Genomic DNA, 25,933 nt, shown 5'->3' with positions numbered 1-25,933 from the left:
AGTAGAAGCTAGCCAGCTCTTCTAAGGCTTGGCTCGTGCGCTCCGTGGCACTTTCTCGCCTTTCCCTGAAACCACTCGTGTTTTAGGACGCAGTGTTAGACTGCTCCTATCTCTGGGATCGGCCTACATTCACGGAACAGTGCTTTTCGCGTAGTGGCTAACGCTAAGTAGAAAGAGAGCGCGGGCGTATCGACTTCGTGACCGGCCAAGTTAATGATGTTTCAACGTTTATTTGTCGAAGTACAAACGCCTTTGTCGCTTTGCCATGTAGCAGATAACGTAGCGATGGCTACGCACGATTGCATATGATTTAGCGGCAGATCACGTCACATTCCGTGCTTCTCTCTCTAACACCCATTGAGTACCTACGTAGACACAACAATCGGCATACACAAATACGCGTCACTCAGTCGCTGCAGGAATGCCGTTGCCGCCATAGTATGGTCTTCAATGCGGCTGTCACATTGCTGCTGTCGCCACATACACGTTTCCTCGAGCCACTCTCACAACTACATGATTTAAACATAGACGTTGGTCCACCAAATATCGCTTTGCGGAACCCCATACAATGATGGATAGCAGCCACGTACCTGCAGAATGCTTCGAGAAACATCAATTTCCACAGTGTATGGGCTCCGCACAACTTCTGTTTTAATGGATACCAGAAGAGGTGCTGAATATAACAAGAATAATCATCAATTTTTACTGTCACTGACAAAACGTTTTCTCGATCAGGCGACGCGCATGCTCTGAAGCGTAAATGCGCGACAGATTGACTCCCTATTGAACGTAAAACACTCAAATTTGTTGCAGAGACCTAGTTCGGCTTGTAGTGAACACACTTGAGACAGAATGAACAACGTAAATATTTGCTTAGTACCTGTCTTCAAGGAAGGCATGCGAAATCCCAGAATCTGTCATGCACTGTCGATTATTTCAATGGTCATGTCATTTATTTATCCCAAAGGCCCAGCTTGGGCATGAAATAGAGGGGGGGAATAACAATTGATATACAAAGGTATAAGGCAACGTGCATGTAAGTCGAACATCCTTATATGAAGTCGTACATGCCATGCAACCTTTACATCTCTTCTCATTCAAGAACATCAGACGCCAATAGTTCTTACACTATATAAACAATAATCTTGCATCCTCTGACGTCCGAACAAATGTAAGAAGAAATATAATTGTTTCTAATTTCCGAATGTTTCATTAAGTGTTTGAATATAATATGGTCAGTCATTTCGGCTATATTACTTGGGAGCTGATGCCATTCTAAAACGGCTAAGTGCAGACATGAAAACAGCGACAGTTTAGTACGTGCAAATAATTGTTCGATCTTAAATTAGTGATTAATTCGTGGGAATTTTCTTTTGGCTGGTAAGATGGTTCAAGGCCTGCTGCTCCAGAGTTTGCTCTGATCCTAATGCCGTGGCGCTCAACCATAAACGATTTGGAGGTAGCAGTACAAGATAGAAAAGATTAAAAATGATGTATACATGAATGATAGAACGAAAAGAATTGATAGCATATCTGAGTAGCACAAGCAGGCTAGGTGATGACTTAAGCCCCCGCCATTTCAAAGGGGATGCCAGTATTTAGTGTGGGAATTTATAAGCTACATTCTGTCATCTGTACACGATCATCATCATATGGGGTTCATATGGGGTTCTTCTTCATCATCGCTTGTGGGGCTGGTTCTCGTGTGTGCTCCGTGCTGTGGGCGTGGTCGGTTCGCCTAATCTTTTGACGCGGAATAAACGCCGTGATTACTGCTGCGTCACAAGTGGTGGAGTGTGCTCTTCGGTCCCCCGTCCTCTGACTCCCCTCTCAACCTCCTGGAGCTTCGATCGGGTCGCCGATTGTGCCAGCTGTCCGCCAGCATGTCGCAGGACGAGCCAACAGGCACTTCTACTTCCACCATCTCGGCCTCGGTTACCCCAGCCTCTCCGTATTGGGTTGTCAGTGGGCACCAGCGCGATCCGCATCTGTTTGCTGGACTTCGCGGCGAAGACGTCGAGGATTGGCTGGACGACTATGACCGAGTGAGTTCGGCTAACCGTTGGGACGATGCGTCCAAGCTACGTCACGTCGCCTTTTATCTGACAGGCGTAGCGAAGACTTGGTTTTTCAACCATGAGGTTGATTTCACGAACTGGGGCGCTTTCAAACAGCAGCTCCGCCAAATCTTCGGCACACCGGCTGTTCGTTCCGCCCTCGCAAAAAAGACGCTCGACACTCGCAAGCAACAGCCCGGTGAATCTTATACGTCGTACATCGAGGATGTGCTTGCTCTTTGTCGACGCGTGAACACGGCCATGACCGAATCAGACAGGGTTCGCCACATCCTCAAAGGCATCGGAGCTATTGCTTTCAATGCTTTAGCCATCCAGAACCCCGCTACCGTCACTGATATCGTCGCTACTTGCCAGCGCCTTGACGAACTCGAATCAGTACGGTTGCAGCCAGACACCACTACAAACACTACCACCGACGACCCTGCGTTAAGAGCGATGATACGCGCAATAATTCGAGAAGAGCTCCAGTATCTTGGCTTAGCCGCGGGACCTATGCCTTCTCCTGCCTCCGATACCAATCTGCGAGACGTCATCAAGGAGGAATTGGCATCCATGGCTGGTGCAGCGTACACGGACCCTCTAACCCCTAGGGCCCCATCAACGTACGCACAAGTAGCCGCAGCTACTCCAGTCATCGTCCCACCGATGCCTCCAAAACCAACACCGGCTCACATCGCTTCCATGACTACCAGCGCACCTACCCAAACCAGCTATCCGCAGTGGCGTCCTCCTCATCCCATCTGCTACTACTGCGGCTACCGTGGCCACATAGCGCGTTTTTGCCGCAAGCGCCAGCAAGACGAGCGTCGCGGATATGATGTCTACGAACGGGATGACTTTTCGCCCGGAGCTACTTTCCATCGTCTAGGGAGCTTCCATGACCAACGCCGTCCTTATGGTCCACCGCGCGGACGCTCTCCATCGCCTACTGTAGCATCCGAGACGGCTTACCGTCCTGCGAGACGCCGCTCGCCGTCACCCCTTCGCCGCTCTACGTCCCCACTGAGACCTGCTTCTCAATTTGCCGAGCGTCGTCCGGAAAACTGAATTATGCATCTTTTGGAGGAAAAGCTGCATCGAACGACAGGACAGAAATTCCTCCATCGCGTCCGTACAATGTGATATTGGTTGTTGTAGAAGGTGTACAAGTAGAAGCTTTAATAGACACTGGTGCTAGTGTTTCAGTCATTCACCGTGATTTGTGTTCGCGACTTCGGAAAGTTATGACCCCTTATGATGGACCTACGCTACTCGCTGCTCAAGGGGCCTCCATTCGACCTATCGCCTGGTGCACAGCTCGTATTTCCATCGATGGACTTCTACATCACGTACAATTTGCAGTGCTAAGTTCGTGTGCCCAGCAGCTCATATTGGGATGGGATTTTCTTTCTACGGCCTCCGCCTCCATCTGCTGTGGACAACGCGTTCTCCACATGACCGACACGACCTATTCACTTCATGCAGATGCCGCACCCCTTCACTTCCTTGCTGCAGAAGATACCGCGTTACCTCCTCGCCATCAAAGCATCGTTACTATCACGTCTGGTGTGATTGACTGCGGCGACGTGCTCGTATTGCCATCTACACGCTGTCTTGCAAGAGGGATAGCCTTTGCATCAGGGCTGGTTAGGTTTGATCATGGCTCTGCACTTCTCTACGCTACAAACCCGACATCCGAAAAGATTCTCATCCCTAAAGGCACTACATTGGCTTGCGCCACTGAATCGGAGTCTGTATCTGTTGTTTCCTTTAAACCAGCTTCTTCTGAAGGTCCTTGTACCGGACGGGCCGCATCTCCTTCAGCCCTTGCAGCTGCCATCAGTCCCGACCTGACACCTTCGCAGTCACAACAATTGCTTGCTTTGCTCCAAAAACATGAAGCTTCCTTTGACGCGCATTCAACTTCGTTGGGAAAGACTTCGATTACGACGCATCGGATAGAGACAGATGGTACATCCATCGTGCGCCGTAGACCATATCGCGTATCGCTAGCCGAGAGGAAAGTCATTGACGAGAACGTCACCGACATGCTCCAACGAAACATAATACGCCCCTCTGCTAGCCCTTGGTCTTCCCCCGTTGTTTTGGTTCGGAAAAAAGACGGCTCTGTTCGATTTTGTGTAGACTACCGAGCACTTAACAAGATTACGCGCAAGGATGTATACCCTATGCCGCGAATAGACGATGCCTTGGATTCCCTGCAGGGTGCCGAGTACTTCTCCAGCATCGATCTGCGTTCCGGCTACTGGCAGATACCTATGCATGAGGACGATAAGGAGAAAACAGCGTTTTCAACACCAGATGGGCTGTACGAGTTTAATGTCATGCCATTCGGCCTCTGCAATGCGCCCGCAACGTTCGAGCGCATGATTGACACCGTTCTTCGTGGCCTAAAGTGGAAGACTTGCCTGTGCTATCTGGACGATATTGTTGTTTTCTCGTCAACCTTCTCTCAGCACCTGCAACGTCTGGATGAAGTTCTCACGTGCCTTGCCAACGCTGGACTTCAGCTAAACACCAAGAAATGCCATTTTGCCAGCAAGACGATCAAAGTTCTAGGTCACATTGTGAGCAAAGATGGCATTCGTCCTGATCCTGACAAGGTTTCCGCAGTTCAGAACTTCCCCCGTCCCGAAAAGACCAAAGATTTGCGTAGTTTCTTAGGCCTCGCTTCCTATTTTCGGCGATTCATACGGGGCTTCGCCTCAATAGCGTCACCTCTGCACAAATTACTGGGTTCTAATGTTCCCTTTGTGTGGTCTCCCGAATGTGAATCTGCGTTCACCCATCTGAAGCGCGCTCTCACATCTGAACCGGTCCTACGCCATTTTGATGAAGCTGCTCCTACCCTCCTGCATACGGATGCTAGTGGTCACGGAATTGGTGGCATTCTCCTACAGCGAGACGACACTTTAGGTGAGAGGGTCGTCGCATACGCAAGTCGCGTTCTGACAAACGCCGAAAAGAATTACACCATCACGGAGCAGGAATGTCTAGCTATCATTTGGTCTGTGCAGAAGTTTCGACCTTATCTTCAAGGCCGCCACTTTACGATCGTTACAGACCATCATGCATTATGCTGGCTTTCGACGCTGAAGAACTTGTCTGGACGACTTGGTCGGTGGATTCTTCGTTTGCAAGAATACGACTTTACCATTACCTACAAGTGCGGGAAAAAACACCAAGATGCAGACGCGCTTTCTCGCTGTCCGCTTCCTACGACACCATGCAATGGAGCTCCAACTACCATCCGTGACAAGCTTTCGCTCGATCCCTCCTCAGATGCTTTCTTGTTGGCCACTGTCGACGAGATGCCTCCACACGACAACAAATCCTTCCAATTCCATCAACTTGCCGACTCTTACTGTCGGCGCATCATAGACCACCTTCAAGGAGCTTCGCGCCCGCCTAACGCCCGCCTTCGTCGGCAGCTGACGCAATTTAAGATTGAAAACCGCGTCCTATACCGTCATGTCTATCACCCTGACGGTCAACGCTGGGTTCCTGTCCTGCCACGCTCTCTACGTGCTCATGTCCTGCAGGCTTCTCACGACGACATGACTGCTGGTCACCTTGGTTTCCAGAAAACCTATGACCGCATCAAAGGGCGCTTCTACTGGCCTGGATTGTCCGCCAGTGTAGCGAGGTATGTCGCTTCCTGCGCTCTATGTCAGCGTCGAAAGCTCCCTACATCAGCTCCAAGCGGACTACTGCAACCGGTTCCTTGTCCGTCGCAACCATTTGAGGTCGTTGGAGTTGACCTATATGGCCCTCTTCCTGTGACTCTCACCGGTAAACGATGGATTGTGACAGCCGTTGATCACTTGACACGCTACGCCGAAACAACTTGTATGAGTTCTGCCTCGGCCTCTGAAGTTGCTGCATTCATACTTCAATCCTTAATACTGCGTCACGGTGCTCCTCGCGTCCTCCTGAGCGACCGTGGAAAAGCATTCCTCTCGCAACTACTAGATGAAGTACTCAGAGCCTCCGGAACCACCCACAAGACTACCTCCAGTTACCATCCGCAAACCAACGGCCTCACAGAGCGATTTCATCGCACGCTGTCTGACATGTTAGCGATGTACATTGACCCGGATCACAGAAACTGGGACGCAATTTTACCATTCGTTACCTTTGCATATAATACCGCCGTTCAACGCACGACCGGTTACTCGCCATACTACCTTGTCTATGGTCGTTCGCCCTCTACCTGTCTTGACGTCTCTTTCTTCGCGCCAACTGTCCATCAATGTCCTTCCTCCTGCGAAGAATATGTGTCCCGCATTCTGCGTTGTCGCCAGCTCGCCCGCCTCAACACCGAAGCACGGCAACAGGACCGCAAGCAGCATTACGACGCCTCTCATCGCGTCGTGTTCTTCCGCCCTGGCGAGGAAGTGCTTCTCCGGACACCAGTTCGTACTCCTGGCTTGTGTGACAAGTTTCAGCTTCGCTTCATCGGCCCCTACAGAGTCTTGGAGCAGACTTCTCCAGTGAACTATCGCGTGGAACCAGTTATTGTTCCAAATGACCGCCGCTGCCGCGCCGCTGAGATTGTCCACGTTTCCCGTATGAAGCCTTTCACGAGACGTTCACCGCCCCTTTGAATTGCGGCCAGGATGGCCGCTCTCGCGCGAGGGGACATTAGTGTGGGAATTTATAAGCTACATTCTGTCATCTGTACACGATCATCATCATATGGGGTTCATATGGGGTTCTTCTTCATCATCGCTTGTGGGGCTGGTTCTCGTGTGTGCTCCGTGCTGTGGGCGTGGTCGGTTCGCCTAATCTTTTGACGCGGAATAAACGCCGTGATTACTGCTGCGTCACAATATTATTAATTATCATCATTTGCAGGCTCCCGGCTTCCCAATGTGGCTTTAAAGTTCAAAGCACGTAGTTGTCTTCGCTTTAGGAGACATTACAGGTTGGGGATTTCTTTTTCTTTTTTTTAGAAGGGGCTTCGTGCAAATTAATTCACACAATTTCTTGTCTCAGTTTAGTTGTATCATTAGTGCACTACATGTTCAAAGGAGATGTTATGCAAATACACCTCCCCCTGCTGGAAACTGCTGCGGAACCTGTTATTCTTAGCTTCATAAAGAATACATTAATAAGAGGGCGTCAACTGCAAGTAGAAATACAGATTTTTCACACAAGTTCATACAATGTTGAAGCAGTAACATTTAACAAAACACATTCTAACGCAAAAAAAAACTCTGTATAAAGAGTAATATCAGGATATAGTCATAATAAGAAAACAAAGACATTGGCGTAGCGGTACAGTTTATTGCAATTTATTGTAAGATTGCAATATAAGTTCTATGTCAACGCTGGAACGATGATAACGTCGGTGGAGACATTACATGAGCCAATAAAGCCTTTTTCAGATTTTTAAAGCTGCAAAATAATCAGTGTTTTTGCCATAGTCGCTGCGTGATTTTGGAAGTAACAGATTATCTTCTAAATAAAATGTAGCACTCTTGGCTTAGCAAGACTATTTCTGCGAACGAAATTATCTAAACGTGGATTTTCAATTAAGCGGTATATAACGATGTCACGGTTGCTTTATTTCGCTTAGAGAGAGAAGGTTTAATCATCGGAGATGGGGCTAACATGAGCGCTATAAGGAGGCAACGTAATAATACAATAAATCTCTATTTTCGATGTGCTGTGATGTAGGTATATCGTAGCGATATGTGAGTGCCATAATAGAATGCCATGGAAGTATGCTGTTGAAAGTAGTGTCTACTCTTAAAGAGCATTGTGATACCGCAGGCGTTTTCTTTGTTAGGAAGTTGGCATGCAAATGAAACTTTAGAAGTGAGTCTAATTGAATGCCTAAAGATAAACACTCATTAGATGGTAATATTTGGCTGAACGCCATGTACACTGGTGGAACGCTATATCGAGAGAGCTAATAAGCATTACATTTCTTTCGCACCGAATGCTGATATTACTTAGGTCATCATATAAACGCTCGCTTAGAGTGCAGGTGTCATTATGAGAAGTGTGAACAGCGACGCTGTCCAGGTAAGGAAGAAATTATGTCGAAGTTAGACAGTTGGGAAAATTATTAATGAATATAACGAATTACAAGCGACCCATTATGGACTCCTGTGGAACGCCAGGGCTAATTATTTTGATGTCACAAAGGACTCTCAAAATGCAAGCCTGCTGCTGTTTGTCGTGTAAATGAATGCGTAGTAGTTCCAAAGAAGGACCAGTTATGCCATATGCGCTTACTTTAGCAAACAGAATGTTGTGGTTAACGGAGTTAAATGGATTTTGCGGAATCGATAAACACAGATCTTACGAATCTGCCCCTGTGGAATTCTGCTTTAATCTTGTATGTGATTGTCATTAAAGCTAGATTAGTATAACATCCTGAACAAACACCAATCGTATTAGTTTTAGCAGCTGTAATTTATTTAAGTAGTTAGAGATGCGGGGGCTGCTGAATTACTTTTTACTGCCATAGCAATTGTATGGACACTCCAGGCGCATTGTTTTGCCGTCGGCTCAATCTCGCCCACGCAAAAAGACGAATGCGAAGAGGAAGCGCGCCGACTTCCCTCGCGCGAGAGGCACCCAACGTTGCGATGCGCCGGGAGTAGCGGGGGGGGGGGGGGGTAGCCGTTCTCTCCGGCTGCCTGCGCACGTGTAGGCTGCGCGCGGTCCTATATATATCTTGAGAGCGATCTGCGTTGGGGGCACAGTCTAGGTACGTCGACGGCTCGTAGCTTTGTGCGTGCCGTGCCCTGGGCGCTCGCTTTGCGTTGAAGAGATAGGCAGCGCGAATGTCACTTCGCTCGCTGCTGCTGCCCCGTTTCCTCACGCGAGCGTTTCGACAGTGAGTGTCCGCAGTCAGCGAGTGTGATGTGTTTATGTTTGCTGTGCGCGTGGACGCCGTGCTTATTAATTTAGTTTGCAAGCTACTGTTTACAAGTCGACACGGCCGATAAAAGTACTATCCTTTCTTCGTGCGGTGGTCGGCTAATTTGCAATGATAATCCATGTTTCGCTTTTCGGGTGAAATCGATACTTTTTTCTACAGGTTTACTAAAACATGTTAGGGTATATATATGCCTGTAGTTTGCTAGCAATGTTTGCTTTCTTGAACGCAGCAATTATTTGAGTTTTTTTCTTCAAGCCTTTAGAGAAGATGGCCGTTTGGAAGAAGAAACTGATAACATGACATAATGCGCTTAGGCTTGTCGATAATAGTTATTATTTATTATGATGTATTATTTATCTACACTGAAAACCACCTTGTTGTCCATGCAGGAGGGCCCAAGGGCCATACAAGTAACAATCCACAGTGATAAGAATAAAGTAACAAGACAAGCAAGAAAATCGAATACAAAAAAAGCTAACAGGTAAAAGCAAGCAAGGCATAAGACAGTAAATAAAACCACAATAAATGCGTCCCAATTTGCGTACAAAGTTACTTGTATTAAAAACACTTGAACGTACAGCGTTCCAGTCTGACACTTTTTCATAAAATATGTGTGTTTATGTACATTCGTTTTGGCGACAAATTGGAGCAAGTGCCCTTCTACGCGTATGTCTAGATGTCTAAGCACTGTGGGGTCTTACGCAGTTTGGTATACTCGCCTTTATATTCCCTGCAAGATAGTTGTGTAGGAAGGCCAGTTGACTGACCTTTTTGCGGGATTCTGAAGATAGAACGTTACGTTGTCTCATTAGTAAGAAGGGTGAATCAGACATTCTGCACTTATTAACGATGAAGCACTGTGCTTTCTATGCACAAGTTCAAGCTCTCGAATATCGCTTCTGGTGCAGGGCTCCCTTACGATCGTCGCATGTTCGAGCTTAGCGCTGTCGCAAGCATTGTATATCGCAAGCATTGTACGCAAGCACTGATGGGCGACTTCAATGCCAGGGTAGGCAAGAAGCAGGCTGGAGACAAGTCAGTGGGGGAATATGGCGTAGGCTATAGGAATAGCAGAGAAGAGTTATTAGTAAAGTTTGTAGAACAGAATAATATGCGGATAATGAATACCTTCTTCCGCAAGCGGGATAGCCGAAAGTGGACGTAGAGGAGCCCGAACGGCGAGACTAGAAATGAAATAGACTTTATTCTCTGTGCTAAGCCTGGTATCATACAAGATGTGGACGTGCTCAGCAAGGTGCGCTGCAGTCACCATAGGATGGTAAGAACTCGAATCAGCCTAGACCTGAGCAGGGAACGGAAGAAACTGGTACACAAGAAGCCGAATAATGAGTTAGCGGTAAGAGGGAAAATAGACGAATTCTGGATAAAGCTACAAAAAAGGTATTCGGCTTTAACTCAGGAAGAGGACCTTAGCGTTGAAACAATGAAAGACAATCTTACGGGTATCATTAAGGAGTGTGCAGTAGAAGTCGGTGGTAACTCTGTTACGATACCAGTAAGCTATCGCAGGAGACGAAAGATCTGATCAAGAAACGCCAATGTATGAAAGCCTCTAACCCTACAGCTAGAATAGAACTGGCAGAACTTTCCAAGTCAATCAACAAGCGTAAGATAGCTGGCATAAGGAAGAATAGTATGGATAGAATTGAACATGCTCTCAGGAACGGAGGAAGCCTAAAAGCAGTGAAGAAGAAACTAGGAATAGGCAAGAATCAGATGTATGCGTTAAGAGAAAAAGCCGGCAATATCATTACTAACATGCATGAGATAGTTAAAGTGGCAGAGGAGTTCTATAGATATTTATACAGTACCAGTGGCACCCACGACGATAATGAAAGAGAGAATAGTTTAGAGGAATTTGAAATCCCACAAGTAACGCCGGAAGAAGTAAAGAAAGCCTTGGGAGCTATGCAAATGAGGAAGGCAGCTGGGGAGGATCAGGCAACAGCAGATTTGTTGAAGGATGGTGGGCAGATCGTTCTAGAAAAACTGGCCATCGCTGTATACGCAATGCCTCACGACCTCGAGCGTACCGGAATCATGGAAGAACGCTAACATAATCCTAACCTATAAGAAATGGGACGCCAAAGACTTGAAAAATTATATACCCATCAGCTTACTGTCCATTGCCTACAAAGTATTTGCTAAGGTAATCGCAAATAGAATCAGGAACACGTTAGACTTCTATCAACCAAGGGACCAGGCAGGATTCTGTAAAGGCTACTCAACAATAGACCATATTCACACTATCAATCAGGTTATAGAGAAATGTGCGGAATATAACCAACCTTTATATATAGCTTTCATTGACTACGAGAAAGCATTTGATTCTGTCAAAACCTTAGCAGTCATGGAGACATTACGGAATCAGGGTGTAGACGAGCAGTATGTAAAAATACTGGAAGATATCTATAGCGGCTCCACAGCCACCGTAGTCCTCCATAAAGCAAGCAACAAAATCTCAATAAAGAAAGGAGTCAGGCAGGGAGACACGATCTCCCCAATGCTATTCCCAGCATGTTTACAGGAGCTATTCAGAGACCTGGACTTGGAAGAATTGGGGACAAAAGTTAATGGAGAATACCTTAGCAACTTGCGATTCGCTGATGATATTGCCTTGCTCGGTAACTCAGGGGACCAATTGCAATGCATGCTCACTGACCTGGAGAGGCAAAGCAGAAGGGTGGATCTAAAATTAATCTGCAGAAAACTAAACTCATGTTTAACAGTCTCGGAAGAGAACAGCAGTTTACGATAGGTAGCGCGGCACTGTAAGTGGTAAGGGAATACTTCTACTTAAGGCAGGTAGTGACCGCGGATCCGGATGATAAAACTGAAATAATCAGAAGAATAAGGATGGGCTGGGGTACGTTTGGCAGACATTCTCAGATCATGAACAGCAGGTTGCCATTATTCCTCAAGAGAAAAGTGTATAACAGCTGTGTCTTACCAGTACTCACGTAAGGGGCAGAAACCTGGAGGCTTACGAAAAGCGTTCTACTCAAATTGAGGACGATGCAATGAGCTATGGAAAGAAGAATGTTGCGTGTAACGTTAAGGGATAAGAAATGAGAAGATTGGGGGAGGGAACAAACACGAGGTAATGACATCATAGTTGAAATCAAGAAAAATAAATGGGCATGGGCAGGACATGTAATGAGGAGTTAAGATAACCGATGGTCATTAAGGGTTACGGACTGGATTCCAAGCGAAGGGAAGCGTAGCAGGGGGCGGCAGAAAGTTAGGTAGCCGGATGAGATTAAGAAGTTTGCAGGGATGACATGGCCTAAATTAGCGCATGAAGGATTTTGTTAGGTTCCAGGAAATGTAGCACACGACGATTTAGCAATTTCTCGAATAGCGTGCAAAGACAAGATGGATCAAAGCGAAGGTGGATCTTTACTTTCTTTCAATATTGATACTGAGATATCCTCTCTCCATGTTGAAGGGAGGTATTCGGAAGCCTAAATGTTGGTAAAAAGTGTAGGTAGACTTATTTTTTGTCTTTGTGGAAATTTTTGATCATGTCGTGCACGATCCTGTCAGCTCCGGGTGCAGAGCTCTGACATACGTTTAATGAGGCTTTTAGCTCGGCAATGGACAGGTATAACACTCATTCGGTTTGCATGTCCTATCGAGTGCCTTACGTTCTGCGATTTCCTTATATTCAAGAAACGACCTATAGTCGGATACAACTTTAGAAAAAAGGGGAGGCCCCGCCCAGATGACCGATGCGGTGAAGTCACCGGCCGTCCGGCGCATGACGTCGGTCCAGAATGCGCGCCCATTGGTGCACCCGCCTCGGAGGAGTAAACGCCCCCTTTTTTCTAAAGTTGTATCCGACTATAGAATGAATAATTGCGCTAGATACGCGCTCAAGGTTCTCCCGAAGGGCGTCTGCCTGATCTTTCAAGGTGCTTCCTTGATCGTCGACCAGGGGTAATTGATCGGTTTGCTGACTATTAAACCTTCTAAGCCGACTCCAAACTTTTTTGCTCTTGTGCGCGGGAATTTGTATTTGGAAGAAATCTCTCCCAGCTCCTTCCCTTAGCCTGCTGTCGGCACCACTTGCTCTCTGATTTGTTGTATTTGAACTCAATCAGATTTTCAGCAGTTGGCGACTGACGGAGTATACCCGATGCTTTATCTTGTTTTTGGTGCACCTGCTTGTTGTCTTGATTCTACCAAAATATTGGTCGTTTGTATGTGCGACCAGTAGTTTGCCGAATGTATTTCTCTGCTGCATCAGTGATTAAAGTGGTAAAATAGGAAACTGAGTTATCTCTATAAATTCGGCATTAAAAATGCCCGATTCCTTAAGAAGTTTCCGATAGGCAGAGGCTATTCCACCTAGGGACATGAACAGGGGAGTCGTCTTGTTTTACTAAGCTTAGAATTCATGAGAACTGGTCACTTCTGAATGAATTTTTGATCACATTCCATTCCAAGTCAGTAAATAGGGAAGGAGACCCGATCTACAAGTCTATTGATGAATATGAATTGTGATGAAGATCACGTCGGCTCCTTCTTGTTGAACAGGCATGCAGTGCGGTTTACTAATAAGTTCTCTATGAATCGGGGCCTCTCGCGTCGCATCGTGAGTCTCTCCACGTCGTGCTGTGGGCGTTAAGATCTCCCCCGAGTAGGCAGGGTTCGGGAAGCTGATCAATTAGGTCAGAGAAGTATGTTTTTACGAGATGATCATTCGTGGCTACATAAGTGGAATATACATTTACCAACTTGCTGAAAAGATTTGCCCGAACTGACACTGCTTCAAGGTGCATGTAAAGGGCGACTTGTTGACAAGCTATTGAATTGTCGGCAACTACAGCTACACCACCGGAGGCGTTAGCCTCGTCACGGTCTTTACAATAGATGAGATATTGACGAAGATATTTTGTGTGTGCGTTTCAGCTGTGTCTCTTCAGGACCTAGCAACTTTGGATTATGTTTGTGTAGCAGTTATGCGGTGTTGTCGATGGTATGAATTCCTCTGACATTCCAATGCAGTATTTGTTTCCCCTTTACGAGAAAAGTGTTTTGTGATGTGTGTTTTAAAGACGACGCTTAGCTCACGGGCTTTCCAGGCGCCATGACGTGAGGTTCTTTTCTGGAGCGATCGCGAGAATCACACCGCTCCTTAGCGGCTGGCGGCGCCTTCTGGCCGTTAGTTGCGCCCACAGCCTCTTGCGAGGAGCTGGGAACGCTGTGTTTGACGTGAAGGCTTCAACACGTCGGACGAAACCTTTCAGGCCACCAGCCCGGAGGTCGAGGACCCCTTCTACTGGGGTGGCCGAGGAGCGCTAGCTGCAGCGACCAAGGGGGTGGATGGCGTCGCTGGCAGTTCACTGCGTGTGGGCCTGGTAGCTGCCGGAAGCCGCTGTAGCGCTTCCGCCTCTCGCGCCACTTCGGCAAAGACGTTCTTTGGCAAGTACGATACCAGCCTGCGTGCCTCTTTAAATGAAATGTTTCCTTTGACTTTAATTGTGACTATTCTCTTCTCTTTCATCCATGACGGGCAGGACCGCGAGCAAGCGGCATGCTCCCCATCGCAGTTGACAAAGTGCCAAGTGTTTTCACATAATTTAGATGGATGCTCGCCGGCACTACACTTGGTACAAATTAGTCGGCCTCGGCAGTTCTGCGAACTGTGGCCGAATCTTTAGCATTTGAAGCATCGGAGACGATTAGGTACGTATGATCTGACCCAGCTCTTTACACAGCTTTCCTCAATAGTCTCAGGCAGCATACTTGATCCGAAGGTTAGGATTAGGTGCTTAGTTCCAATCTCTTTTCCTTCATGCTTCATCCCAATTCTCTTGACATTGACCACATTTTGATCCCTCCAGCCCTCTAGTAGTTCAGCTTCAGTAAGCTCCACCAGATCAGCCTTAGAAACGATGCCCCGGGTGGTTTCCATAGTTCGGCGCGTGGTTACTGTCACTGGAACATCTCCAAATGTTACTAGATTAGACAGGTTCTCGTGTCGCTGTTTATTGCGGAGTTCCAACATCAGATGGTCGCTAGCCATCTTTTACGCTTCATAAGGTGGTCGAATAGCCTCAGTTAGAAATTTTGAAACAAGAAAAGGTGAGATTGTTCGCGATCGTATTGCTGATTTTTCAGAGTGGATGGCATGAATTGGGGGAAGGATTATTTTTGTTGACGAGAAAACTGGAAGACTTCATAAGTGCGCGCTCTTTTTTGCGGGATGAACGCGTAGTTTTCGGCAGCAACGCCAGCTACCCACCATGGAGCCGTACAAGGGGATGCAGCAGGGCCTGTAAAAAGAGGTCCTGAAAGCGCTAGCTGTACGCCACCGCTGTAACTGAATATAACATAACCTACGTTGGCTACTGACACAAGGTTAGCCCATGCTGCCTGGAAGATCGGAAGTAAATAGAAGTGAGTAGACGACAGGAAAGATTTAAAGCAACAGAGAAATACGAAATGTGGAATGGAGTACAGGAAGAGGCAACTACCAGTTTCCCAGCGTGCGTCAGTCCGAGGGTGTCATCTACGTGAAGCCGAGGACAAAGGGTTATGTTAACTCCGCTGAGGGTCCTTAAAGGCCCAAGCACTCAGCGTCGGCTTAACGCCAGGATCTCCTTTTCCCCGGGCACAGATAAGCCATGCACGGTAGCCCAACCCTCATGTGCTCGGGTACATGGTGTCGCAACACAACAAGCGCCTGCTGGCTCAGGTGCTCTTGCGGGGTCACGAACAATGTTTTCTGGCAATGAAGGGAAAACATAGCCTTCGAGATCTCTTTGGGTTAGAGGCGATTGTCACTGGGGTCCACCTATTTATTATTGGAGACCACCTATGATTCAAGTGTAACGCACCGTAATGTTTTTCACGAAGTGCAGATGAATCAAATAGAGGTTGCATGTCCCAAAACATAGTTGCCTGTAGTTATGACTGCCAATGCAGGGCTCGTCGCAGTACTGCTGCGAATACTGGCACGTATTCATCTATTCCCAGAAAAATTTCACAGGGAATGCTACAGGATACAGTCACCACGCTACTATAGAATGAGACGGTTATATTTAGCGACTGAAAAACGTCATGCCTGAAACGCGTATTTACACCTGTCTTATGCAACGTTAGGTACGTGTCAGCCGCACACCTGTAGAAGTCGTCGCAGGGATCCACGTCCTCCCTTTTGGAGACGGCCAATGCCACCTCTCGCGCGTAGTCGAAGCAGCGCGGGTCGGGCGTGATGCAGCCTGGCAACACGGCCATGAAGACGAGTGGCATGGACAGCGTCAGACCCGTGGCTACTATTGTGCCTACAAGCACTACGGAGATGTCCGTGGGCGACAGCATCCCTCCAGACGCACCGTCGGTTGGCTTCGGACGGTCGGGGAACCGTCCGAACGCCTTCAGCGGGAAACCCGCCGCTGCGCCTGCGCACAGAAGCCGCTGGTATTTTTGGAACCAGACGAGGCTCCATCGAGTCCGTCTGAGTTAGTCCGCATGCGGGGTGGAACAAGTACGGTATGATTAAGCTACGTTTAGTTGGCAATCGGTATTGAGGCGTAAGTATTAGTTCGACTGCATGTTTATGAGTAGTTTTTCATTGTGTTATGGCCGGGAAAACATTTGATAAGATTATTTTACACTGCGAACTTGTTATAAAAAATTAAATTATGGGGTTTTACGTGCCAAAACCACTTTCTGATTATGAGGCACGCCGTAGTGGGGGACTCCGGAAATTTTGATCACCTGGAGTTCTTTAACGTGCACCTAAATCTAAGTACACGGGTGTTTTCGCAGTTCGCCCCCATCGAAATGCGGCCGCCGTGGCCGGGATTCGATCCCGCGACCTCGTGCTCAGCAGCCTAACACCATAGCCACTGAGCAACCACGGCGGGTGGCACTTGTTATAGGTCTCCAATATTTGTCACCGTGAACGTAACTTCTCGACACGAAAGATGTTATAATTTGCCAACACAGCTCAGTCGACATTCTGTTGCATCATTTTGCAGTATCACCTGGCACTCATTCTATCAGAATTGGCGATAGCGCCACTGTAGTTAAATCTTTTAATGAAACATCACAAAAAGAAAAACTGGGCAGGCGAGTAGTAAAGATAGTACTCTTGCACTTTCTCCATACTTTCTTGCACACATACTACTCTTGCACTTCGTTGGCTAACGTACTCATTCTGCTATTGTAATTCATCCCTAGCGTTGCTGAAGGGGCCAATCCCATCTAGCAAGTGTACATTCGTGACATTCGCCCTTTATCCTCACTTTTAGTTCATTCCAGGCTAATAGTTTGAATTCTTCTAAGCGCTGCAGCAAATAGCATGACACAGGTTGTCCCCAGGCCAGACCCTCTCCTTGATAGCTATATTTCCGCTTTTCTTTAAGAGAATTAAGGTAGCTTTGGAGTTTATACAAATATTTACTAAGATGTTCATGTATACCTCTTGTACTTCTTGGTCATGCAATGCCTACATTACTGCTGGCATCTCTATTCAAACGCATGCCTTCTAGTCATCTATCAAAACCATATAGCGTATATAACCGTATATTATGTGAATATCGCAGATTTCGCAATTACCTGATTGGTGGCACGGATGCGATATATCGTAAGGTACATCTTCCTGAAGCGAGCCTGTCCTCTTGGTTGATTAAAATCAGTGAACTATGGCCCCGATTCTATCGGAAATACCTTGGGGAATATTTTATACAATACTGACAGGAAGCTGATGCGCCTATAATTTTTCAAGACTTTCGCTTCTCCATTTTTAAGAATTATTATGACGTTAGCATTCTTTCAGCTTTGTGACACTTTAAGTCTACATTGCGTATAAAGGCTTGAAAGCTTTCGAAGTATAATGTCCTCTCCTTCTTCGATTAAGTCGAGTAATCTTTCAGCAACCCCTGGTACTTTTCCGTGGCACATCTTCTTTCTCAAGCCCTTTTAACCTCATCTATAGTTACACAATGAGCTTTTGTGTCCTCTTCGTCACTACGTTTAATCAAGGTTTCGTGGCTGCTATGAGTACTGTGCAGTTCTGTATAGAAGTCATCTGCTGTCTTCGCTATATAGTAGAAATTGCTGATGACATAACACTGCTCACGGAATACATATTTCCTGCTGCTTTGCCAAGTTTTTTCCCATTGATTTCACAGTGTGGCCATTTCTTACTGCTGCCGTAATCTTTACGATGGTTTAATTTAGAAAATTGCTTACTTCTTGCTCATAAATTTTCATAACTCAGAGAATTATATCGGATCTTTTGAGTTAGACAATTTCATGCTCTTTCGTTTCTTTATTCGGTAATCTATTAATTGGGAGAGCTTACCTACTGGTTACCTTAGTGCCTTATCCCACACTTCAATTGCTGCTTCTGAAATCAGCCTAGGCACGCTTTCATTTATTACCTCTACGTTATCTTCATCTTTGTGTTTTAAAGCTGCATATTTGTTGGCGAGTTCCAGCCTGAATTCGTCTGCTTTTAACCTTACTGCACCTAGGTTGGCACGTTTCGTCTTGACTAATTTTGTTCTTCTCCCTTCAAAATGAGATTAATTTCAGACCTCATTATTTATTATCCCGGCCCTTACTATATTTATTGCCTTTACATCCCGCACTATGCTGGGGCCGGCGCAGAATATCAACTGTATTTCATTTCCAGTTTTGCCATCAGGGCTTTTCAAGGTGCACTCCCTGTTATGCGCTTCAGGACGAAGGTATTCATTGTTCGGAGTCGATTTCTTACCCCTAGCCCCATCAACAGTTCTCCTCTACTATTGATAGAGCCATTGCCGTAGTTACCACATGCCTGTTCACTAGTTTGCTTTTCCATCTTTTTACCGAAGCACATACTTCTTTAAAGGGACTGACCACTGGCCAGAACATTTTGTGAGACGTTCATAAAATTGAAATGACCGTGATTGACAGCGACAGGCTCCAACATGCTGTTCGTGACTAAATAGAAATGACAATTCTAAATTAACAAAGAAAGTTTAAAAAACCAGCAAGTGACGTGGCCTGGCGGTCAAATCTTGGTACACGGGATATAGCATATGATAGAACTGTACGTAAGTCGTCTGTTATTAAGCACAGCACGGTTACTGCATAAAATTGCAGCTCGCGTATCATTAGACGGGTGCACTTTATACTGCGCGTGTTACGAAGAAAGTCCCCGGTAACGAGTGGTACGCGCGTCCCACAATGCGTGGCGGCACACGTGCTGTTGTATGCGTGCGAGCTCGCGAGGATATACTCAGAGTTGTGTGGTCTCCTTGTAATGTGCAAAATTTCATCGACTAGTTGTGGCGTTAATTGGTACCAGCACTACAATATTAGCACACGCGTTGCTAAGGCAACGCACCGCTCTGCGTATCACGTGTAAGAGCGTCATTTCGCTTTTGATAACTTAACTTGGCTTGGCTAAAAAACACTCTTGACTGAGTAATGACCAAAACAGTTAGACAGGAAACTACGAAAACAAGTAGCTATTACTATCGAAATTTAACGCCTCGGAAAAACTATGTGGCAGGAACATCGACTTGACGAACAATGTTATACTTTCTCACTTCTCTGCCGCACTTCTCTACCTCCAGCTAGTGCCGGCGTACAGTCGCTATCGCGCTCACCTATCACAGTTTTCAGCATGCTTCCAGTGAACGACTACACCCTCACGGCCGATAAAAATTCTGGAAAAAGGATGCTTCAAGGCGTTTCACGGTTACCGCTTCATGATGAGACAATGTGATCGGTAAGCATTCTATTCCACAAGAAATGGGTACTATGAATATAGGTTGTCAGTTCCCTTAAGGAATACGAATCACAGACAGGCTCCCGACGATCAACGCCCCGAGAAATTGAATTTATTTTCTTTCCACAATTTTCAGGTGCCAACGCCAAAGTAACAGTGCCGTTGTATGGGACTGCAATTTATACCGAAATAAACCCATTATCAATTCACCTGAGAGAACTTATTGGACCACCTCAATGTTACAGGTGCTCCGAGATCGCATAGTATTGTCACGTGGTAGTGATGTATAAACAACACAGTAGCAATACTGTGAAAGACAAAACTAACTTTTATTTGGCGAACCTGCGCCCACAAAAACAGGCTACACTTGAAGAACGGCGACAGCCGCGAACACAGTCGGCGATCATCGAAAATATGATCAGCGAGTCAAGCGCGTCGGCTTTTATACATCAGTCGTCGAATGTTCCAGAGTAACCACTGGGACTCGCGTGCCTTCCACAAAGTTCTACACCATTCGCGTCGCGCACACATGCGATCAGACTACACAAGGTTCGGTCACAGACAGCGGATGGAATCATCGATAACATTCCAGACACTTCCAATACATGCAGGCGCGTCCTCCGCTGTGCGATAACATTTGTTAGGCGGTAAAACGTGGTCGCCCGATAAACATACACAAGTAGACGTGTCAATATACCGGCCAAAGTTATCACAATCACAAAACTAATTGCTAGCGAAATACTAAACATCATCTTCGCGCATGCAGTCTGTTACTACCAGTGCCGTTCCAAGCGGCAAAGTTGTCCCCACTATTCTAAATATGGCGATAGGTCAATTGAAATCAGCGTCCCGTATCCTTATTCTTGTAAGTTGATCAAGCAGGTCATTAACTCGCGTTTAGCGATTCATCTTGATCGTCCCTTTTTATTTTTGCCAAATAACCCCGGCTTCCACATAGGCCGTTCTAGTTAAGCTCAGCATTTTGAATACGCCACAATAACCCACGTCACCTAGGTTTCTCGAAAACCTTTTATCGAGTTTCGCAATGTCGGCTAATGAGCAAACTCACGTGCCCTGCCTCGACCCTTTACTTTGATTACTGATGCGCAGGTTTATTTACAATCGCAGTCAATGCACTGCCGTGGACACTCATGCATCAACTACGGTCAACGTAACATCCGGTGTCCCGCAACGGTTAGTTTTCATTATTTGCATTATTGATTCGATAGTCGGGCTCTCTCCTTATATCAGCTTTTTCGCAGGTGATGGCGTTGTCTAACTACCCCGAATGACTAATATTTACTCACAAATGACGTTAACGCCCTAATTACATGGTATACTTGCTTGCAGATTAAACTAAACACGTCATATTTAAATCCACGTATGTAGCTCGGAAGTGCTCAAACGACAGCTTTAAGAATTGCAGAAAGTCAACTGGAATTCAACAGGTAAAATCGTACTGGCATTTTGGTGTCAAATAAACACGATCACATTATCCGTATGATCGTGTCAAAATTAGCCACCTTGTCAGCAAGAACACTTGGCTTTAGGGGGATATTACTTCCGCTACAGCTACCGAATGCTCGTAAGCTTGCTACTTGGTGTGCACAAAACTCAAGTTCGCGTCTGCCTTCTGGTCCCATATTCAAACAGAATTGTCTGACTGAAATCAGCTCAATACCGAGAGGCCTGCCTAACCTTCATAAATTACGATTGTCACACAGGCATCATGAATGTCAAATCAACACCTCGTCCTACGTTTCTGCTTTTCCGAAAAAAAAAAATATGTAAGCCAGTTTTTGTCTTCCCCTCACCCGTCTTTACAGCGTCTCTCGTATACCAGAAACACTTCTGTTGGCCTGAACCGTCGCTCTTGCCGTCTTTTCAACTCTCTCTGCGCACATTTATTGTATGGCTGCGCAAAAGCCTTTAATCACTGTTTCTCACGCTTTCTGACTTAGTAAAGCAAATCATTGCCTGATTACGCTGTCGGGGAATGCAATCCTAAAAATTTAGGTGCCTATTATTGAAATATGTAACCGACGAACAGTATGTTGCTTGGCTAAAGCTACTTGTGTTTTATAGGGTTCAGCTCTTTGTCACTTCGTTTTTCTGTACTGTGTCCAAGCTTTTTTGTCTAATGTGGCGTAATACGAATGCATAGCTTCCTTTACGCACATAAGCCAATATATTCAAAACATTGTCCTGCTCCCCATTATACAGTGTCATGCAAATGGCTTTTAAGGGATAATAAATGATAATGCTGATGGTGGTTATACTGTTAAAGTTGTGCCAGAGTACGTTTATCGAGACACTGTACTCATAGTGGAATCACATCATGAACAGCAAAATGCCAGACACAGGACAATATGCAGGAGCGGCCATACCAATTACTTCCTAATCATGATCGGCAGTTAACTATTTTTTAAGAAAACCATTGAATTATACCTTACATCACTGTTTATGTCAGGTGTTGAAGCTTCAATGAACAACAAAGAACTTGGATAAGTTAACGGGTGCTCAAGGAGCATTCGAAAAGCAAGTATCAGGTGTAACCCTACGACAAAGTAGTGACACTTTTGTAGTTTTCAAGGCAGGCGTGTTTAGCCAATATTCTAGCTGATCATAGAATGAAGATGTGGTATAGAGTAGGTGATGTGATGCTGAGATCAAAATTTATATATTTGAATGAGAGACCTTTCTGCCCTAGCTCATTAATAACAGATATTTTTGAGCTCAATGGAACCATTATGCACCTAGGCTATAAAACAAAAACAGAATGGTTCTCTACACTACGCGTACAAAATAGAGGATTAAGCTGTATACAACTAAATGTGCAATCTGCGAATAATAAAACAACATAACTGAAAACCTTCTTTTCAGAAATAGAAAAGTTGCTGGATGTAGTTATGCTTACGGAAACGTGGTACACTGACGCTAGAAATATCTTTCAGTTACCTAATAAGAAAGTTTTCTATTTAAACAGAGAATCACGGTGTGGAGGAGGTGTTTACTTGTTGGTAAATAAGTCTATATCATGTGATCTATCCGGCAGCTTTTCGTGTGCGAATGAAAATATTGAGGTGCCATGTGTTGAAACTAATGATACATTATTTGCTATTTGTTACCGACCACCTGATGGCAGTTTGAATGTTTTTTTCATGTTTATGGATAATCTGTTGTCATTTGCCAGTGAAAACCAAAAATGGGCAGTTATTGGTGGCGACATGAATATTGATAAGGGTTCTGAAAACGCAACGACGCTCGAGTTTGTAAATCCATTTGTCCAGAACGGTTGCATTAATGCCATAGAATCAGCAACTAGGGTTACAGCTACAAGTGAAACTACGCTTGATCTCTTTTTGACAATTTATCATGCTTCCTGTATTAGTAGTTGTGTTTTGGCGCATTGGACTTGTGACCCCATGCCAATTTGTATGTACGTTCAAATTGCCAATATTGCGATACGCAGCAACGCATCTGACATATTTTATCAGGACATTACTGAACAAACGCTGCAGGCATTTCAGGCAGAATAAAGTGAGGTAAACTGGGATAATATCCTTCAGGAAAATAATGCGGAAGTGGCTTACACTAAGTTTATCACAATGTTTGTTGATGTGTATTCATAACACTTCGTTTTCAAAAAACGTAAGCATAAAAATTTCAGAAAGCCTTGGCTAACAAAATACCTGGTTAAGAAAATAAAGAAGCGTAACCAGCTTTATGGTAAATTTGTAAAATACCATGACCCTGTTGACCTGAAGGCTTTTAAAGAGTATAGAAATAAACTAAACAAAGAGGTACGAAAAGCAAAAGATCAATATTATTTCCAGATGTTTTCTTCTTGCTCTCAGAGCCATAAACTTTGGAATAACCTGAATTTTGTATTGCGGCGACAAAGGAAGGAGTCTATAGAACTAATTGCTTACAAAGGACAGAAGTTATCACGGCAGGAAATGGTCGAACAGTTTAATAAACATTTTGCCTATCGCGATACCAATGTTACTTCTGCAAAACTTCCTGACCTTACTTTCCCACCAAATCAAAACACGCTCTTTTTCCAGCCTACAGATGTTCATGAAGTGCATACAGTATTTTATAGTTTTAAAAACTCGTCATGCATTGATCCTGATGGGATACAAATAACACCCGTAAAGTTTGTGCTACATGAGATCACTGAGCTACTTGTACACATTACACGTATACAACTTATCGATCTCAACTGGTGTTTTTCCTGCAAAGATGAAGAGTGCGAGAGTAACAGTACTCTATAAGAAAGGCAACAAGCTAGACATAAATAATTACCGGCCCGTATTTGTCCTCCTTCCCTATCTTTTCCAAAGCTTTAGAGAAAATATTTGTACGGTTAAACTCATTTTGTAATAAGCGCAACTTAATTAGCGAATCTCAGTATGGGTTTCAAAAAGACAAGTACACAGAGTTAGCCCTACTGCGTCATAAAGAATATTACCTTACCGATTTCGAAAACAAGCTCATCACTCTCGGTTTATTTGTAGATTTCAGTAAAACATCGGTTATATTAGTCACAATATTCTTTTTCATAAGCTCAATCGTTATGGAGTTAGGGAATTCCTCTTAAATTTCTTCAGTCGTATCTTCAAGATAGACGCCAATATATACAGGTAAATAACTTCAGGTCCCAAGAGAGGTTTATACTTTCTGGAGTACCTCAAGGCAGCATTCTGGGTCCTTTGCTTTTTAATCTATATGTTAACGATATTATATATATTCATTTTAATGTAAAATTTTTAATTTACGCTGACGACACCAGTATATTTCTAACATCACGTTCTTACACCGAGCTTATCACGATATCAAATGAACTGCTCCTGAAACTTAGTACATGGTCTAAGCAAAACTGTTTATGTGTCAACCCCAAAAAACGAAAGCTATATTTTTTCTTCCCAAATGAGGCACCTCCCCTTTATTAGATGGCATAGCCTATAATAATGCTCAGATTGAATTTGTAGAAAGCATGACAATCCTAAGCGTGCATTTTTCATCATCGCTGCTATGGAATGACCATGTAAACTTTGTAACGCAAAAAATAAGTAACATAACAGATATAACAGGCCTAAACATGAACTTCTTCCTACATCAGTTAAACTACTATTATATAACACCTTATTCGCCTCTCATCCCAATTATTGTCACCTCGTATGGGGCACTACAACTGATACGAATTCAAACAAATTATTTTTATTACAGAAAAGGATAGTACGCGTGCTCGCAAATGTTCCGCACGATACACACACCGAACATTTATTTGACAAGTTTAAAATTATCACAGTGCACGAAATTTATAGGCGTCGACTTTTGCAGAAGTTTTATCACAGGAACAGGAAAAGCGATCTATTCCTTGTTAAATAATCATGTATAGAAGAACGTGTCCCCTCACGTTTCACAAGAAACACAGAACCCTGGACAGTGCACTGTTTTAGAATTACAGCTCACAAATGTTAAATACAACTTACCAAGGCTTTTAAATGCTTACAAATCTGGAATTGATATATGTGCCCTTACCCCATCAGAATTTTCTCGACTTAACCAGCGGGACTAATATTCATGTTTATACGGTCAGCTATTTCACAAGTGGAGATTAGTTGAGCTTACAGCTTTTTCTTTACATTTATATTACGTATATATATATATATATATATATATATATATATATATATATATATATATATATATATATATGTATATATATATATGCATTTGTGTGTTTTCACTTTTCATCTATCATGTGTGAAACGTTTTGTAACTTCACTACGCGCAACTACTCGCTTTTCACTTGGTGCTTCTCATGCATTCTTGCCAAACTGTGTATTTTTGTATTGTTAAAAACACGCGGCAGCTCCGCGCTGCCCATGTCTTGTGGTCTGTGGGGATGCGCGACTCTCACGCGTCCCCTGGTATGTTGTTTTTCCGCATAACTCTTGTCTCCTGCAGTCAGGCTTCGCCGCGTAGCCTGCGCGATGCCGTGATGCTCGCGGCAGTCAGTCTGGTTGAAGCGCAGTACAAGAGATGGCGCGAGTGTTGCGCTCCTAATGCCGCCTAACGGCAGGGTTACTTGGACGCTGAAAGGAGAAGGCTCTTCCTCTTTGGTTCGGGTTCGGCAAGCTGCGTGGACATTCCACGTGTGCGCCGATCCATGCTTCTGCGAGACCGTCT

The 25,933-nt window shown here is 45.0% G+C and overlaps 1 protein-coding gene across 2 annotated transcripts in view; it reads right to left on the bottom strand.

The window, feature by feature from the left end:
- The window catches only part of LOC135916261 (endothelin-converting enzyme-like 1), a 92,304-nt gene that overhangs the window by 54,448 nt on the left and 11,923 nt on the right, over window positions 1-25,933 (bottom strand). For both annotated transcript variants that reach the window (XM_065449584.2, XM_065449585.2), the window contains exon 3: window positions 16,127-16,406. In XM_065449584.2, coding sequence (XP_065305656.1) covers window positions 16,127-16,406 — 280 coding nt within the window. The remainder of the gene's footprint in view (window positions 1-16,126; window positions 16,407-25,933) is intronic.

This window comes from Dermacentor albipictus, chromosome 6 (assembly GCF_038994185.2).
Source record: "Dermacentor albipictus isolate Rhodes 1998 colony chromosome 6, USDA_Dalb.pri_finalv2, whole genome shotgun sequence".
Lineage (NCBI taxonomy): Eukaryota > Metazoa > Arthropoda > Arachnida > Ixodida > Ixodidae > Dermacentor > Dermacentor albipictus.
The sequence above is the reverse complement of the archived record's forward strand: the minus strand, read 5'-3'. Positions and strand labels throughout refer to the sequence as shown.